Raw genomic sequence first — 20,247 nt, 5'->3', positions numbered from 1 at the left:
TGCCTGATCACCCCTAACCGCCTCTGCCCTGGCCCTGCTGCTGTGGCTTCATCCAAAAGGACGTCCAGAATGACATGTGGAAGACTGTTCGGCTGCCAGGTCTAATTAGCATATTATCCTTTTATTATTATAGATTATTATAGATTATATTTATGAAAGCACTGAACTCAGCTTTAAAAAAAAAATGATTTTAGAGAGTGGAAGAGAGAGAGGGAGAAAGAGAGAGAGATGAATCAGTTGCCTCCTGAATGTGCCCTGAGATTGAATCTGCAATCTGGTATGTGTCCTGAACCAGAATTGAACCTGCCACCTTTTGATGTACAGGATGATGTTCCAGTCAACTGAGCTATACTGGCCAATGCTAAACTATGCTTATTATACTGAACTATGGGTCTTTGGTTTATTCAAATGGCATAATGCTTGTCACATAGTAGGAGGTATTTGCATTGTGTACTATGTATATATCTTTTAGTCTGAGCAGAAACATTAAAAGGTAGATATTGCTTCCTTATTTCTTCAATAGGAACTAAAGCTTAATGAGGCCTATGATGATAGTAAGTGGTAACCTTAGACTTATTCTTCATTCATTTAACAAATATTTGCTAAGGCATAGATGTCCCAAACAAATTTTGGCACTGTGTGGAAGAATGAACTGGGAAATGAAAGAAGAGTAAGCATCTAACGATGTTCATTTCACCCTGGCCATGGCATGGAGAATGGATTGAAAGGTAACAAGAGAGAATGAGGGGAGAACAATCAGCAGGCAGTGGAAGTAATCCAGGTGAGAAAGGACATTGACTTCAGCCACTAGGTTGCTAGCAGTGAAGACAAATCCTGGATGGATTGCAGATATACCGTATTTTTCGGACCATAAGACGCACTTTTTTCCCCCCAGAAGTGGGGGGGGGGGGGAAGTCCCTGCGTCTTATGGTCCAAATATAGCCTACACATATACTGTAAAAAAAAAAAAAAAGTTTTTTTACTTGCCCGGCTCTGTGTGGTCTCTGTGTGCTTGCCCGGCTCTGAAATGGTTCTAAATGCTGCTGTTTACTTTACAGGGTTGATTACATGTGTTTATAACTGTGATGTTGGGTTTTAATGCACATAAAATATTTTAGGACACTATTTGTTTCAGAATCTTTTTTTCTTCATTTCCCTTCTCTAAAAACTGGTGCATCTTATGGTCCGGTGCGTCTTATGGTCCAAAAAATACAGTACTTTGCAGGTAGAGCCTAATGTGTGGTGGTGGTAGGAGAGAATAGTCAAGCAAGAGTCACCCCAATTTTTCACGCTGAGCAACACAGTAGATGAAGATGAGGAATACTAGAAAGGATACGCAGAGGCAGAGAAAAAATCTTTTTAGTCTCAGCTACATACTCTTAAGCATTTCTTATATTAACAATAATTGTTATCATGGATATGAAAGAGATTTGAAGTTCCATAAAATACCTGGAAAACTTTATGGAAAAATCAAGTTATTTTTTCCCCTGAGAAAATAGCAGAAACAAAAGTTTAATGTAGACTTTATCATAATTCTTAGCTTTCAATGTAAGTATCTAGGGCAAGAATTGTCTGAGATTCTTTTTTAATTTTGTGAAAGCTGAACTTCAACACTATAATATTATGAGATGAATTTGAAAAAACAATAAACAAATAATAAACAAAAAATAGAAGGTAATTTGCCAGAAAACTAATAAACTTATAGGTTTATTTTAGATGATGGATATATGTGTGTTGTGTGTGTGTGTGTGTGTGTGTGTGTGTGTGTGTGCTTCTTTCTACATAGTTTTATTTCTCAGATTTTCTAAAAAGTCAAGAAAAATGAATTTATAAAGTCACATTTGTTATGTCTCTGTGTTAACAGAGAATTGCATGGTTGGAACTTCTCTGATGCTAGTAGGAGTAGGGTTCTTATATCTTGAGAAAAAGAATTATCTAAGACTCCCACAGAGAATGCGTGATTTTTATTTGCATATATCCCTTGGTTTCCAAAGTCCTCTTTCCCTTAAATCAGTCCTGGAAAAGGTGCAGCTGGGGTTACAACAGAGCTGGAAACAAAGCCAGTGTCCAGAGTTTCCGTTCCATGGTGGAGCTGAATCTGGCAGTGCATGAGGCTAATTGTAATCCATTGATCCATGGTATGTGGGGTCCACATGGCTGTAGGCCACATGAGCAAATGCAGGGGAGCACGCCCCCTACAGGGAGAGGTTTGGGACCAGAAAGGGCTAGGTGGGCCAAGAGAGCAAACTCCCTTTGTTTTGGAGTTTAAATATCAAATCTTCCATGCTTAAAGGAGCCAGGCCTATTGTGGCCAGTGGTTTGTTTCCAGATGTGATTGACATGAAAGCACCATCCCACTTCACCCAGACCTTACTGAGCATGTGTCTACTGTCCACTCTCTTCCCCCAGCAATCTGCAAGGAACAGATCTGGAGAATGTTAAACTGAAACTTTCTGGTAAAGTTGTACAAATGGCTTTCCTATATTATCTATCCTCCCCTTTGCTCCTTTCCTGCTATTAATTCATAGCTGAGTTATTTACAAAGGTATCCTATAAAGTCTATAGTAGTTCAGTCTGTACTCCTCAGTCCAACCAATTAAAGCCAATCAAATTATGATGTAAATGGCAGAGACCTTAAAACATGTGTCCTTCCAACTACACCATGCCTGATGCTAAACTAGTCAGAGTGGACTGGAGTTTAAGATGGAACGTGACTAGCCAATGTGGGGAAGCTAGGAAAACTCAGGAGTTTACGGTGTGTGTGTGTGTGTGTGTGTGTGTGTGTGTGTGTGTGTGTTTTAATTTCCTTTATTGAAATATTCTTTCCAAATTTAAGCATTTAAAAATTGCACATAGCCTTTGCTCCCCCACTTCATAAGGTTAGAAGGTCATAATGATATTCTTTGAGAAATCTCCTGGACACTTCTGACCTTTGCATTTTTCCTTTCTTTCAGGGTCAATGACTGTATCTTGCGGGTGAATGAGGTAGATGTGTCAGAGGTTTCCCACAGTAAAGCGGTGGAGGCCCTCAAAGAGGCAGGGTCTATTGTTCGGCTGTACGTGCGCAGGAGGCGACCCATTCTGGAGACTGTTGTGGAAATCAAACTGTTCAAAGGACCTAAAGGTAATAAAACCATAAATGACTCATAGTAGGACACCAGTGACAAACCATTTTGTTAAAGTTTATACTATAACCCATCTATGAAGTACTCTCTTCTTTTATCCTCCAATATTCAGTGTATAACAAGAGATCTGCAATTGTGGTTATTATAAATGGTTATCAAAACTCTAAATCTGAACTCAAACAAGGAAAGAATACATTTATGAAAGAATGTCCTTAAAAACAATAATAACAACAAACATTTATATTTTTTTCTATAAATTTTACATCCTAGTGGATCATCATGACTTCTCTGGCATATTAATATTACCTAATTTTTCAGATATTTGGAAAAATAGTAGCAATGATAATAATAATTGAAATAGTTTATCCAGCAATAACAATGATATTTTTATAACACTTATGGGTTTGTTTTGATTTTGTAATCTGTTATCCCCAAATACTAAATAACATTTTATATTTGCAATAGTCAAAATAAGTTAAAATGTATTTTTTAAAATATTCAAAAAAAATACCTCTCTTGAGGTAATTGCAGTTACCCTGGGAAAATCACATAAACAGTGAGATGAATAATTATTTTAATTTTTAGGAATAGCCCTCTAAGCTCTGCTTCTCAGAATGATGACATTTAATATTAGCTTAACAGTATTTTACATATTTTAGAAAAATCTAATAACTGGCTTAAATCCTTTAAATATTTTATTATAGAAGAGTATGAGTTTATAGTTACTATAATATTTTAGTAAATGGCTTCTCTTTCCTTTAAAATCTATTTTATCTCTAATGCAATATGCTATTGAAAATAATAGCTATACCACCTTCTCTGGGAGGCTATAGTGGGTGGGATTTAAGATATCAGAGAGCCAAACATAACTAAATTAAAAGCCTAGTTCTTTCACTTACTATCAGATTGACATTGATTGGACCAATCTCCTCATTACCAAATAGATATCATATTGGTAGAGCTATCCCATGATGTATATGAGAATTAAGTACTTAACTAATATCTGACATGTGATAAGCACTAGAGCTCGCTGGTTAAAAGTGCAGATTCCAGGGCCAAAAACTAGGTATGAACCCAAGGCCTTGTTAAAATAAAATTAAAAGCCAAAGAAAGAGGGAATAAGTGTTCATTTTACATCAAAAAGTATTGTACTTCTAGAAGCACTGATTCAGACAGAAACCCAAATAGCATTTCAATTATGAGGTGAAGGCAGGGGTATTTATGAGAAAGTAAAGGGAAATAATTACATAAACAGAAGGAAGGAATTTCTATTGGTGCTAATTATTTAGGGATGGAATTTCTATGCATACAAATAAGCTGGTTTATTTTATAACTATTCAAGGTTGTGCTAATTCTAAAGAATGTCCTTAATTTGTCCTTAATTCTAATCAAAATGTCTGGTTTTTTTATTAGCTTTACAAACAGTTGTTTGGAATATAAGGCTGGATTGGCCCAATCCCCAGGTTATTTTTCCCATTTCAAACATTCCAACAGTTTGAGGTGTTAAGACCAGCAAGGCAGTTCTCTGGGATGGTAACTTTGACTCCATTTTGAAATGTCTCCATTTATATCATTTTTCACATTTTGCAGCTTACTATTCTTTGACCTTGGGCAAATTGCTTAAAATTTCTGAGCTTTAATTTTTCTCTCCAAGAAAATGTGAATAGTAACAGTGCTTGCCCCTAGAGATGTTCTGAGGATTAGATGAGTCAATCCACATAGTGGCACAAAATGACTTCTCAATAGATATTAGCTACATTTTCACATTATTTGTAGTATTCATTGCTTCATATTTTTTGACCTTCATAACAGTTATTTGGCAGTATAATGAAAATACTCAAATTATTCATGGGGTAAATTAAAATGCATTAAAACCCCAGAATTAAATCTGAAGATGAAAAAGAAGTAAAAGAAATCATACCACAGTGTCTGCTGGTATGAAAGAAAGGACTTTCTTTTCTTACTAAACCAGATTTGCAAGGAATTCTAAAGCAGAACAAAATGAGCATCACACTATTTCTATTAAAAAGATATTATATATATATATATATATATATATATATATATATATATATATATATGGCTAATATGCTAAGTGTCCCTCCAACTGTTTGACCAGTTGCTATGATGCACATTGACCTCCAAAGGGCAGACACTCAACACAGGCGCTTTCATGACACACACTGGCCATTTAAAAAGAAACGGCACCAAGGACCTGGTGCCAACAAAGCAACATTTGGCTTCCCCAAAGTGGAACACAGGCCCACCACCAGCCCAGAGAAACAGCCCACTAAATCACAGCCAATGCTGCTGAGACCCCAAAATTCAGCCCACAGCCCAGCCCAGAAATGGTTGCTGTGGGTGCCAAGTAATGACAGCATGTAACAAAGCCCAGCTTCCTCTCCCTAGCGACTAGTCTCCTTAGATTTTTTTTTTCAGCCTAAGAACACAACTTGCTTTATAGCTAGTGCAAACATTTTACACTTTAACCAGTATCTGTGAACTGTTTCCCATGTTTGATCCTCACAGAAGTCCTGGGGTAGGTAGATAGGAGACCCAGAAGAATCCTATTTTCTTTTCATTAGCCAGAAAATGGAAATTTAGAAAGCTTAGAAACTTGACCCAACTAAAAAGAAGTAAGAAACGATGGACCTTGAAAATGACTTCAGGTTTTCTCACTGCACAGAATATAGTCAAACACTGCTGCAGTTAAATATTTTATCCTTTGTTCTCCCTGTGTGATCTATAATAATAATCTGTTTTGTGTTGATGTTTACTTCTGGGTTGCTGACAATTACCTGAAAAAGAAGTTGGGGTGCTTCACTGGGCTGGAAAAATGTATAGCTACATCAGAAAGTCTAAGCAAGTTTTATATATATAGTATATGGCTAAGTTGACTAATACAAGCAGGATACATAGAAAGCTATTGCTGGGGGGGCGGGGGGGAGCTATTGCTGGTACCAATCGCATGCGAATGTGTTCAATCTGTCATTGTTGATGGTGAATTTGGTTGACACTTCTATTTTAGATAAAGGGCAAAAAGCAATATCAAAATATTTCTTCTAGTTAATTTCCTTTCCATGTGCACAAATCCATGCAGTGGGCCACTAGTACATAAATAATGTGTAGCTATTTCTACAGTTCAATTACCAGCAATTATTCAGCACAGCCCTAAGGCAAATACTAGTTTTAAGCTCCCAGCAAAGCATTAGCATTCATTAGCAGGCTTCTGTCTAGCTGAGTCACTTGATGACCTCCAGCTGCTCAGCATAGCACTTAAAGGCTCTAGAGAAATCCATAGACAGAACTCTTTAATTTTATAAGGAACATTTTTTTTTTAATCTTTGATAACAGGGTCCCTCTAGCTGGTTTACTTGGCTCTGAACTGTTTTCTCCTTTGATCCTAGAGTGCAGTGGGAATTAACCTAGGTCATGGAACTGTACACAGATAAACTTGAATCAACCAAAAATACCAAGGCACTCACCCAATGGCAGTACCCAACTTAGGGGCCATGGGGTTATACCTGGCCTTGGTTTACTGAGACAAGGAGAACAAGAAAACTGAGAACTAGATATATATTCTCAAAAGCAGATGACTGCCAAATCCTTACAAAGTGGGGTAGTTCTGTTGGTCCTACTGGGATTGTGCTGGGCCAGTGATGCTTTTTTGTACTGTCACCATACAAAGGTCACGGATGGGAATGTGTTATTCTATATAAAGCTTATTGATGTATTGGGAAGGTAGCTGTTTTGGTCCTTGTTTAAAGTCCTAATGCCTATTACAGTGTCTTAAATTCAGGAAGTGCTGAATCAGAGTAAATTGAATAATTAAATTGGATGCTATCCTAAATCTGGTGCTCCTTACAATCTTATCTTCACTTGGCACCTGCAGTTTTTTATTTTTGAATGACTATATATTTAAAAGGGATTTTTACAAAGGGGTTGTATGGAGGACATCTCTAATAATGTCAACATTAAAAATAATATTTTTTTGAAAAAAGACATTGTTACCAATGTTTAACTCATATCATGGAGGCTCTTCTGCACTGTCGGGGATGAAACTGTATCAATGTGATTCTGATGAGAGAATCAGAAATTTCTAATGGGAAAGAGAGACATAAAGTCAACTCACTTTAATGCAAGCAGAATGAAATCAGCTCTGTGATAAAGTTTACTACGTATTATTCCAGGGAGGCAAAAAGGAAGATGCAGTTTACCTTAACCAGGAGAGACAAAAATCCTTCAGAGAATTTAAACTTAATGCAGCCACAGGTGCTCATCTGCCTTTATTGGGTTTTGCAGGTCCAGGTCAGCCTCCACCTGTGCCCTTCCCCTGGGTCACCCAGCATGACTTACAAAGCGTTCTGTGCAAGGTTGCAAATTGTGCTAGACTTTGAGTTGTCCAGGGGAGACCAAGCTGCAAATCAAGGTTTGGGGTCTCTTGCCAGGAAGCATAGGCATGCCAAAGCCAGATGCTGTTTTTTGAGAGATTTTAGTTAAGTCTGCAGCATGAGCCAAGACATTCCATTTTTATGCAAGAGCCAACTGGAACTGGCTTGGATGACCTGACAAGTTGGTGGTGTGGGGTCTCAGGTATCATAATTACCAGGCCTGGGCTAACAGTGTCTATGGAGTCTCAGGTACGGTGCCCACCTGCCAGCTCTATTGAGGGAGGGCTCAGCAAAGGAACAATATCCTCTGCCAACATGTCTGTCTAGGAGAAAGCTGCCCATCCAGCCAGACAATCCAGTTCATTCTCAGATGCCCCTGTTACCTTTTGAGCTACTGCTCTAATGCTGAATTTCAGAGTGAGTGAGTCTAAGTCCCTGGCATAGGACCTTTAAGAGGAACTGCCTGGGTATGTGACCAGCCCATTCTGAATCTCCATCTCTCCTGCCAGTCTTGATGTGGTTGTTCTTTATATTTTTAGTTATAGGACTTCTGTTGAGTTAGATTCCAGGTGGTTCTCAGCAAAGGTTGTTCTATAGTTTAACAGTAGTTTTTATGTGGTTGTGGGAGGATGTGAGTACTATGCCACCATCTTGCCCGAAAGTTCTATTAACGCTATTTTATGGATATTTTTAATGCCCAAACTATTTTTATTTTGGGATTGTAAATTGGCTTTGTTTGTTTTTACATGGGATACAAGGTAAACAATGTTATTCCTTCCTGTTGTAAAAATAAAATATTAAGGGGTTATTTAAGGGAATAATTTTTTGCAAAATAAAATTTCTAGTTTTTCAATTCTATACCTTGTGTTTATTCCATATTTGTACAAATTACTATTTCTGAAATGACCTTGTGTATGTAATTCTCTCTTTATATCAGGGTTAATCTTCCCAATATTCAACTGGAATCATTCATCTGGTCATTATGGCCATGTAATTTCAGTAATGAATATTTGAGTAATATGCAATACTGTTTTAGAATGTCTTTTCTTAACAATATATAAAAATTTTCCTCACCTCAGAGTTACAGATTTGGTCCTTGCAAGCAGCTGGGGTGGCAGTATGTGGGCAGTCTATTGAGGAAAAAAATGGATAATTATATACAGGAAGCAGTGATTAGACAAATCCATTTAGACTAGCCAAGCAACCAGAAATAGGCAAGGAAGAAAATCTGAAGTACACATGTGGTTTCCGATAGATTTACAATAAAAAGTCTTTCTAGTGACTTTCCCGAGAACACACTAATTCATAACTTATAAGTGTTATCAGAGAATTTTATGGATTGTCCTTCTCCATTACTAATGGGAGTGGGGTTCTTGGGGTACCACTGGGATAACAATATCTGGAGGCCCCACAGGAAGATGATATGTGGCAGAAAGCTTTGTTTGCATGGAATTATATCCCTTCATTTGCAAAGTCCAATTTTCCTTAAACCAGCCCTAGATAATATACAGCTGGTATTCCATCAGAGCTAAAAGGAAAGCCACTTGTCCAGAGTTTCTGTTCCATGGCGCAGCATCAGACTAGTTTCAGTTCATCTGTCCATTGTGTGGGGTCCACCTGGCTATGGGTCATGTGGACATATGCAGAGAGTGAGAGCTCCAAAAGCCAGGAGTAAGACACAAGCAGCAGAAGAGGTAACACCTCAGGAGCTTATATATCTCAAATCTTCCATGGTGGTTGAGTGGCCATGCCTACCTGTTCCCAGATGTGACTGACAGACAAGTACCTCTCCTATGTCACCCAGACTTTACTGGGCATGTGTCTATTTGGCCTTCCCTTTGCTCCTTCCCTGTTAATTAATAACTGGGTTATTACAATGGTATCATAAGGAGGTATATAACTAAAAATGTCTCTGTGGCCTAAGCCAAAACTATCCTATCTAATAAAAGAGTAATATGCAAATTGACCATCACTCCAAACATATAAGATGGCTGCCCCCATGTGGACATAAGATGGCCCCACAAGATGGCCATCAGGGGAGGGCACTTGTGGGTGATAAGGCTAGAGGGGAGGGCAGTTGGGAGGGACCAGGCCTGCAAGGGAGGGTAGTTGTGGGGGACTAGGTCTGCAGGGAAGAGCAGTTAAGGGGGATCAGGCCAGCAGGGGAGGGCAGAGGAAGAGGACCAGGCTTGCAGAGGAGGGCAGTTGGGGGCAACCAGGCCAGCATGGGAGGGCAGTTACAGGCAATTGGGCTGGCAGGGAAGCAGTTAGGCATTGATCAGGCTGGCAGGGGAGTGGTTAGGGATTGATCAGGCTGGTAGGCAGAAGCAGTTAGGGGCAATCAGGCAGGCAGACAGGTGAGTGGTTGAGTGCCAGCAGTTCTGTATTGTGAGAGAGATATCCAACTGCCCATTTAGGCCCAATCCCACAAGGATGGGGGCCTAAACAGGCAGTCCAACACCCCTTGAGGAGACTCAGATTGGAGAGGGTACAGGCTGGGCTGAGGGACACACACACACACACACCCCTCCATATGCATGAATTTCATGCACCAGGCCTCTGATAGAGGAAATGAAATGCTTTCTTTTAAGTTGTCCTTATTGCTTAGGGATACTATAGTTGAAGTTCAAATTTTAAAACTAAAAGTGTGATAGCCATAGCTTTACTAATACCCAAAGTAGACTTGTTTGTGGCTCTATTTCAGCCACCTTATTACTAAATAAAAACTGAAAGAATGATAAAGTCTATCTAGCAACACATTTCAGCTATTCTCCATTACTTTTGAATGTTTCAAACAGCATTTGTTTATAGAGATAGAGGTTTGTATCAGTGAAGACTAAAAGTGCAGTGAATACCATAGCTCTCTGCTTTGTACAAAAAGGAAAAATAACTATACTAATGGTCATTTATGTGTATAATTCAGTCATTAGAGAAGCCAGTGGCAGTGGTGAAGTTCTTAATCATATTTAAGTAGCTATGAGACCTGGAGCAAATATTTTAACCTATTTGTGCTTCAGCTTCCTCATATGAAAAGTTGATATGTTTAAGTATCTAATTGATGTTTATTTTAAGGATAATAATTGTAAATTTTCAATGCATCTTTATTATATATATATATATATATATATCACATATATTTGAGTAATATATATATTTTATATATATATATGTATTTGTATATTCATCTTTGTTAAATTAATTAACTGAAAGTTAATTATAAGTTTTTAATATTTAGCAGTTTCAGATGGAGCAAAAATATATTTTTACATGTCAACTCAGATTTCTGTGTATATATATACACACATATACAAAAGATAGTGATATTAACATAGTATGTGCACAAATATCATAAATGTAGCTGTTCTTTTCTCTCTAGCTTGATACAAATTTATTTTTAACCGGTCTGGGTTATGATGTGACATATGTATCTATATTTTATGAAAATGTGCATTTTTATTTGTTTATTTGTATATGTTTTCTTTAGTTTTCCTATTTTGGGCATATATTTCAATAGACTTCATGTATAAAAATATTTTAAGTGTGTTTAAAATTAGCCTCATGATGTCTCAACACCAATTTTCCGTTTGTGCCCCTCACGGGGGCAATATGTTCCTTCTTCTGACCTCTCCATTTATATTAAGGATTGTCCTAGTCAAGTCACCAAATTAATACTCAAAGTAATTTTTTTAATTCTAGACTCTTCTTTGCTGCCTCTATCTAATCAGGCATCATGCCTTTCGAAAGCTACCTCCAACATAACTAGTTCTCCCTTTAAATTATCTACTGCCACTACTGTGGTACTTATATCTTTATTAGATAGGTTGGGAGGAAAGCAGGTTTACATTTGCTCATATGGAAAGCAATACAGTAATTAATAAATAATATAATAGAATATCATACAAGATAAATTCTGTTTTGCATACTCACAATTGTAAACCTACATTTGCCAAACCCTGTATTTTGTCTTACTTACTATAGTAGACTACATTACCAAATGTTCTAAATCAATCTTCCAGAAATCTGTTCTAAATCAATCTTCCAGAAATCACAGCTCTGCTCATTCTTCTCTCATGCTTCAAAGTCTCCAGTGGTTTTGCAGTGTCACTAAGTAAAACTCTAAATTTCTTGCTATAGCATTTCACAGCCTCGATGATTTCCTCTCCTCCACCAACTAAATTTACTTTGAGCCTTCTCTTCTCTCCTCCTGCAGCTCCTCATCCAGGTGAGCTGGACTACATACAATTTTTTAAACACATGTCTCCAGGCCTGTGCTCAACCCTTTCCCACCTTAGGAATGCCTTCTCTTACCACTGTGACCACTACCTGTTGACATCATCATACCTATCCCCCACAAGCCAGGCCAGTTCAATACTACCTTCGCCACACAGCTATCACTAATAGACCCAAACAAAAGCAGTATTTCACTCCTAATAACTTCTAACATACTTTAGACCTCTCTCTTCTTTGTTTTGTTTTGTGTGTGTGTGTGTGTGTGTGTGTGTTTGTTTGTTTGTATTGTTGTTGTTTTTTTGTTGTTGTTAATCCTCATTTCAGGATATTTTTCCATTAATTTTTTTAGGAAGAGTGGAAGAGAGAGGGAAAGACAGAGAGAAACATCTATGTGAGAGAAACACATCAATTGGTTGTCTCCTGAACAAGCCCTGACCAGAGACTGGGCCATGGAGGAGCCTGCAACCAAGATATGTGCCCTTGACCAGAATGGAACTCAGAAACCTTTGGTCTGCAGGCCAATGCTCTACCCACTGAGCAAAACCGGCTATGGCCTCCCTCTTCTTTAGATGCCAAGCCATCTAAGCTATCCCCGGGACATAGCAAGGATAGATAATAATGACTCAATTTGAGGAGATTAACAAACTGCTAATTCTAACACTTAAGACACTGAGTTATGATCTCTACCCTCTGCTAAATTCAGAGCATTTAATGAATGCTTAAAAGGAAAAATAAAAGCTCTATGTTGAGTCTGTAACCAAATCTGAATAGAAATGGGAAAAGTCAGGGTGAAGAGATGAAGGAGAGTCCAAGACAAATGATGATTGTCACGGCGCTGGGGCAACGTGGAAAAGCAATGCCAAGATAGAAGCTAAATTATTTCACTGTCAGGAGGAGTCCCTTAAGAGGGCAGCCCTTGTGTTGGCCCATTTATTTTCATAATTTACAGAAACTGTCTGTTCAAGAGATGGGGACAAAACAGTGTTTGAAGCATCTAGCAGTTTTCTTAACAGGCTGATCAAAAAAAACCAATTTCCAAGTTATTGAAGTTTTTTAATATTTTTTTTTCTTAATAGCCTGTGTGACACATATATTGTCTAGCTTGCTTAAATATCAACTTGACATGTGTCCCATATCACAGACAATTTATCAAGTATCTAACTTGAAGGTTTCCAGATTGTCTACATCTGCATACTCAGTTGCTTTCTCTAGTCTGCCCTTGTTCCTCCATCTGCTCTTGTCTTTTCTCTCCAACACTAACATGAACACAGTGAACTTCCTTAGTGCTGATGTGAGAAATCCATCGGACAGTTTTCGGAGGTGGTCACTGGATAAACTGACTATTCCACAACTTGGTTTTGTTATGTAGTCCCAGAGCCACAGGTATTGAGCAAAGTAAGTGCCCAGAGAACTCTGATGAACTAAGGTTTTAGTTGATTAAATGCACTTCCCTTATTCATACTACAGAGATTGCCTGCATTGAAATTCTTCTTTTTATTTCCTCTGTTCATGGATAGCTTTGCTGATAAACTGCTATCACATGACTGCCACAGTTCAGAATGTGTAAGTTTTGCAAAGTTTTTGGTCGTCCAGAATTCAGCTGTGTTTAAACCAAGGCAGTTCATCCAACCACTGGGTGAAAACTAAATACAAAGGTTATGCAACTGTTTTGAATACTAGCATCCACCATTTACTGCATCAACTACTTCCCTTTTTCTTGCCATGGGGTGAATTATAATTTGCAGTTGTGTTTTAATGCATGTGCAAACGTTTCTCTGAATGCAGGGCGCAGTTTACTCTTTATTCAGACCCATGTCCTGGGCCCTGAGTTCTAAGTGGTAGGTAGACCTATTTGTGGTAAAAGGACCATTCTTTAACAATGGTTTGACTGTTAGTAAGAACAAATGGAAAGTGTAGCTGTTTGGCATGAGATCTCAAAACACTGCATGTTCCTTTCAGTGCTAAAAATGTTTTTAGTCCTTTTGATTTACCAAAATTGTTCCCTTGAGGACACAGGGAAATTTGTGTGAGTGTATGTGTAGTGAATCTTTTATTGAAAGATAATATTCATAGTCAAGAAGAAAATGCCTTAACTATTTGTATTATGCCAGACAAATAGTCTTCTTGAAAATAAATTGTGGTTAAATCACTGCTCTCTGTCTTTGCCAAAGAATAAGTCCTTATAACACAGTGATGAATTCACCTTGTTTACAGGCACTTCCTATAAAATGTCTTGAATATGTACATGGTTCTTTTTTTATTATTTATTATTTCTGGATGAAAGATAATGTGTTGTGGATTGGATGCTCTTTCTTTCTATGTTTGTCACTCTACATAATGATATCTGCAAAAAGCTCTTTCCTGAGACTTCATAGCAAATTATTTTTATTCAAGGGAAAAAAACCTACAAATATTGCCCTATAATCCCTAATGTGTTGTACATCATACCATTATAGGAGGGTAAAACAATTTATTATGTTTGCTGAATCCTTTTGGAAATTAAGAAATAAAGCCATGCCTCTGAGCTGCCCTTCAAGGCTAAGATGTGGCCATTGTATTTTTGTTTTTAATTTCTTTGCACTTTTAGGCTAGTTCATAATTTTAACAGAATTGATGATCAGCCACTTGAACAAATATTTAAAGTTAAAATATTTTTTACGATAGGAACATCAGATTTAAAAAATGCATTGTACTGGATGTAGTTTGTTTTATTGGCATTCAAAAGTTATATAATACACACTGAAAACTCTATTTACCTAGCTGTGAATCTAATTTGCTGAGGTAAATATTTACCTGTGTAGTATTTTTATAAGTTTTAAAAAGGAATTGTGTTGCCATGATAAATACTATGATAAGAATTCTTTCTGATTTATATTCAACAACAAATCAATTTCATGAAGACTTTAAGACTTGAACCAGCACCAAAGTTTAAATCTTTATTTTACCTATCAAACAGGCATGTTGAGTTGCTTCCTTGGTGACTGGAAGAATGAAATGAGATAACTGGTACATCTCAGTGCTCACTAAATTTAAATTGGTATTCTTCCTCGTTTACTTTCTTAAGAAGCAAATAACTGCAGAAAATAATCATCCATTCACTCGATAAATATTTTATTTTAAAAAACAATTAAGCTAATCAGTTCTAAGTGCTAAACCATAGAAATGATGATAATAGAGAAGTTTTGGCTTCTCTCCCAAATACATACTTAGAACCCTAGCATTCATCTGGACTGAAATAATGCAAGTCTCCTCTGCTAGCTGGCACTGCCTTCATGCTCAATTCATCATGGTCTGCTAACTAATGTAAATGGATTTACATTTTGGTTCCCAACTCATCAACAGTATACATTAAATCCTTCTTCTTTTAAAAAACATTGGCATCCACTAAAATCAAAGCTTTCAGTATTTTAATTTATGGACCATGACTCCTAATGCTATTAGCTGTCAGTCAAGAGCCTTGTACTACATGGACTGTGTCTCTGAACATAAGTCAAATGAAGCTGGGTATTTGGGCATTTTATCTTTAAAATAGCAAATATGAAAGGTAAAATTAGAGTTATATTTTTAATATTCATAAATAAAGCCAAGTTAGGGATTTTTAAACTGCCCCGGCCAGCGGGACAGCAACGTGGGAGCGAGGAGACACCTGGAAGGGAATGAGGGAGGACAGGGGACGCGGAGAAATGGAGGCAAGACAGGGTTCTGATCAAGCATCAAATTTTATTGTTGCAGCCGCAATATATATATATATATACACACACACATACACATACAGGCTGTAGGGGGAGGTTGCTGCGGGGACATTTCAGGGCAGGGTATAAGGATGTAGATATAGTCAGGGAGAATGAGGAAGTTTCCTCCAAGGACATCAGCGGGTAGCTAAGCAACTAAACTGTAAATGTCAAGAATAGTTTATCTTCAACAGAGAACATTCTGTTGTGCAGCTGTGTCCCAACCGCAGGATGTTCGATAAGCAGAGCTTGAGTAATAGCTGTCATGGTTGTGGAAACAATGTATCTAAGGCCATCCAGGTGCATGCCTGGGAGTACAGTTTCCCACAGGGCATGAGTTCTGGTAGGTCAGAAACTCAGTGTCTAAGATGGAGGTGTCTTTAAGATGGAGTCACTAATGCCAATTCTTTTTTGGCTCCCAACATTAAACATGGAATATGCTGTGGGTTAACAGGTATAAGATCCCACCAGGAATCTACTGAAAGTTGAAAATTTGCACAATGAGATGCTATTAGGAAAGGTGAAACTTGTCAGTCAAGGCTAAAAGGAGAACAGTTAGGAAGAAGGAGGAGCCAAAATAACAAAAGAAACAGACTAGGCACATTTTTCTAGGTGAGTCAGTGCCTTATCGCTGTGAATGAAGAAGGCATATAATGTGTTCCATTTATGCCATCAATCTTATGAAGAAAGAGTTCAGTAATTACTTCCCAGGGATCTAAAAATATTTGTTGAGTCAAATGGGAAAACTTAACCTTCGTAGATGCATTCATTTGAATCAACTGAATGTGATGGCAGGTATTTTTTTAAGTAATTTTCATATGCAAGAATTCTTAGGTGTCAAATATCTAATCTCTCAAAACACACACATTTGCTCATGTATTTAACTAAACATTAATTGAACGCCTATGACTATAGAACTAAAAGTTGGGATAGAGAAATGGTGTAAGCTCAAAGAAAATAGTGGTTCTATTGATAATATAGTGTGTGAAATGTATGTATGCATAGGTAATTACAATATCATTGGGTAAATATCTGAAACCTTGACCAAGACTTTAACTTCTGCTTAAATGCTCCAGGAAGAAATAACTGTCTAGCACTGGTGATATCTCTTCACTTGGGACCCTGCCCCCATTATTGGATTTGTTTTTCCTATACTTGATCTGAGAGCTAGAATTCCTTTAAAATTGCCCAGTAACATTATTTCTGCCCTCTGTGGCTATGATGAACAATTCCTTCTTGACACATTTATAGGCCACTGCCCAGTCCCCTTTTAAGTCCTCTCTTCTTTAGACTATGGAACCCCCGTTTGTTAACTATTCTTGTCACATCATGATTTTCAGACTCTTTCTTTTTCTGTTTCCATCCTATGAATTTTCTCAAGGTTTGCAATATTTCACCCAAATGACAATACACAGAATTGTATACAGAGATCCCTTGATATGCTTGTAAGTGACTGTGGTGAGCAGAATTCTGCATGTTGAGCTCCTTATGCTGTTTATGTTCATATAATATAAAGTTTTAGATATGGTTTTAGGACACTTTTTGTTGGTTCATATAGATATTATAGACAGTTAAATACTTCAAATGAACTGCTAACTGTGAAATATATTACATTTATGTTAGGATAATTGATTTTTAATATAAATTTACATTTATCACCATTAAATATAATAATGTTGAACTGGGCCTAGCATCTAGTGCTATTGATATCATTCTTAATAGTAATTTAACTGAGTTTTTAAATAATGGAAAAATAAAGATAAAAATAATGCCTATAAGCAAAGTTTTCCACAAGCAGAATGTATTTACTAGTGAAAACCAGGTGTCCAGATTATGAGAGCAGATTGATCTTATCTGCTTAAAGAAATTCTCTCCTACAATAACTCACAAAATGAACAAACCATAAGGAAAATCAATAACAAAAATACTTGCTAACAGTGATTAAAAAAAAAAAAGGAATGAAGCACAATTTAATGCAATGCCCTTAAAAAAAAAAAAAAAAACAACCCTATGAAGAAGAAAAAACGAAACAGTGGAGGAGAGGCTTAGAAAGATCAGGTGCTTCTCCACTCCATCCCCCTCCTGAAGCTATATAGATGATTTACAGAATTTTGAGATTCTCACTGATATGGCTAAATCTGGACAGGAGTACACTGAACTGATAGCCTTATCTTTTTTCAAACAGTAACTGAAATTTGCTGTTGGGAGAATCTGAAGTGGGGAAAGTGAGCAGGAATGCTGATATTCTCTGATAGAAGTTAAGGTCCTGTAGTCATACACCCTGAATTAGAGAAATTACCCAACTAGATGCACCTTGGTATTGGACAGTTAATAAGAATCTCAGGAGGCAGCAGAATTTGGGTGTTCTAAGAAGAATGGCACACTTGACTACAGCCTCTATTGAGTTCTCCCCCAACTCCTTCTTCAACTATTGCCTCAGATGCAGAAAGTGATTCGAATACAAAATATCCAGACACCTCCTCACACACACACTGTACTTTAAAGGAAAAATAAAATGATTGTAAATAAAAATAAAAGGGTAAAAGAGTGACTTACACTGAATCAGAGCAAAATGGAGGGTCTGATTGAACTGCCCAGGTATGAGCAAGATAAAAAATAATGTAGTAACTCTACCACAATTTAAACCAAAATGGACATCACCATTGTCATCTAACTTATTAAGCATTTTTTAAGCATTAGGTATTGTTCTAAGGGTTTTATGTGTATATCTCTTTCAGTCCTTCTAAGACTCCCCATTAGGTACTTTTATTACATAATAATGGAGGTTCAGTAACTTGCCTGAAATCACACAAATGGTGTCAGAACCAAGATACTAATCATGGATGTCTGGTCTCAGAATGCAAGCTATTAAATTTATATAATCTTGGTCCTTGTAACTTGCAAAAAAAAATAATAAATCCGTATACTCTATATATAGTCTGAATAGTCTCTCTTAAACCAAGATGATTTAAAACTATTGTTTTCCCTGCCGGTCAAGACTATTCCTTTTTCATAAAAACAAGACTAGACTTATTTTATGGATTTTGTTTTCAGAAACTTCAACTGTTTTTTCTTCGATACGAAGTTCTTTCCCAAGTGTTTGTACTTGATTTTCTAATGAAGTAGTGTGAGGTTCTCATTTTTTAAGGAGAGAGATATTAGAACAAAAGGTGCATAGTTTTCAGAAGTATCTGCACCCTATGCCTAATATAAAATAAAATTGATTTTTTTTTACTTATTTACTAGAAAGCTAACCCTTTGAGACTCTGCATTGATATGAACTAATAAAAATCTTTTAGATCTGCTAGCACACGGATTTCTTCACTGCTCTAAGAGAGCTCATCAGTGCATTCATTTGTGTGATTACCTGTCATACTCATTTCTACTCTAGATGTTCACTGGCAACAAGCTTTCAGGTGGCCCTCCCAAGATCTGTGGTGCTCATGTCCTGAGGCTCCTGCAGATCGGGCTTCGAAGGGTTTTACTTTGGATGAATCCTTGGAAGCCAAATATGACAGTTGAGTATTTGGCAGCTCACCAACTGGTTGATGATATTGAATTGCTCTCTTCTAAATATTTCCTTCAGCACTTGGAAATTAGTTTTTATTCTCTCACAGAAAGTGCCATGACCTGTTCGATGAGGATCAATGCCTAATTGTTTTGCTCATTAGCTTAGTGGCATAGTTCCTTATTATTGTAATTTACAACTTTTAAAACCTTTATCTGGAACTTTTCTTAGGAAAACTCTTGTTATTTAAGGAAACTTAAAAAAACAAAATCATTCTGGACATGTTATAAATTCAATGATTTTATAGATACAACAATTCAGAACTATTTTTCTCTGAAATAAAGCATAATTGTTAAGCATAGTACTAGGAATAATACAACAGTTGCTTATGAAAAGCTTCAATTTTGCTCCTGCCATTTGCATTCATGATGCTTTTGAGTTAATATCAATAATAGGATTAATGAGGCACCTTTTAGAGAGGAACATTTGATCTATTAGACAATGTTTTAGAAAAACAACTTGAAGCTTCTGGCTTATCTTTTCTACCTTAGCTCTCAAGTCTTAGCAATAACATTTCATTTTCACAAAAGATATCGGATATTTTTCCAAGAAAATGCTACTTTGGTTTTCTAATAATGTGCTCTCAAAATTTATCTGTGAAGTTGTATGAGAAAGTAAGTTGAGGGAAGAAGATTATAGAGGTTTTCAAACATTGTCTTTTTTAAACCTCTAAAACCTAGCGTTCCCTAGGACAGTGGTCGGCAAACTGTGGCTCGCAATCCACATGCGGCTCTTTGGCCCTTGAATGTGGCTCTTCCACAAAATACCACATGCGAGTGCGCATGTCCAATGCAATTGAAACTTTGTGGTCCATGTGCAGAAGTCAGTTTTTGGCTCAAAAGAAATTTCAGTCTTGGTACTGTTGATATTTGGTTCTATAGACTAATGAGTGAGTGTGCCAACCACTGCCCTAGGACTCAGTGCTGGCACCTCCTTGTTTCTTTAGCTACTCCTCTCCTCCTAGGACATTTCATCTGGTCTGATGGCTATAAATTTTATCATTATACTACAGAACTTAATATAATTACTCTAGTGCTGCATATCTGATAGGCATTTCAAGATTACATAAATGAAGAACAATTTTATTTTCTAAAACCAGTTATTCCTATAGTCTTCCTTAGGCCATTAAATGACACTCTGTTGCTTAGGACAAACATGCATGAGTCCTTGATTTCTCTTTCTTATATTCTACATCCAACTCA

General features: G+C 37.0%; 1 protein-coding gene across 17 annotated transcripts in view; it reads left to right on the top strand.

Annotated features, from left to right (window-relative positions):
- DLG2 (discs large MAGUK scaffold protein 2) overlaps positions 1-20,247 on the top strand; it is a 1,831,272-nt gene that overhangs the window by 1,335,793 nt on the left and 475,232 nt on the right. For 16 of the 17 annotated variants that reach the window (XM_036427307.2, XM_036427310.2, XM_045577835.1 and 13 more), the window contains one exon: positions 2,955-3,124. In XM_036427307.2, coding sequence (XP_036283200.1) covers positions 2,955-3,124 — 170 coding nt within the window. Of the gene's footprint in view, positions 1-2,954; positions 3,151-20,247 lie in introns of those variants that run through there. The other variant, XM_036427323.2, reaches the window with a different exon arrangement.

Source organism: Pipistrellus kuhlii, unplaced genomic scaffold (genome assembly GCF_014108245.1).
Source record: "Pipistrellus kuhlii isolate mPipKuh1 unplaced genomic scaffold, mPipKuh1.p scaffold_m20_p_9, whole genome shotgun sequence".
NCBI lineage: Eukaryota > Metazoa > Chordata > Mammalia > Chiroptera > Vespertilionidae > Pipistrellus > Pipistrellus kuhlii.
The sequence above is the reverse complement of the archived record's forward strand: the minus strand, read 5'-3'. Positions and strand labels throughout refer to the sequence as shown.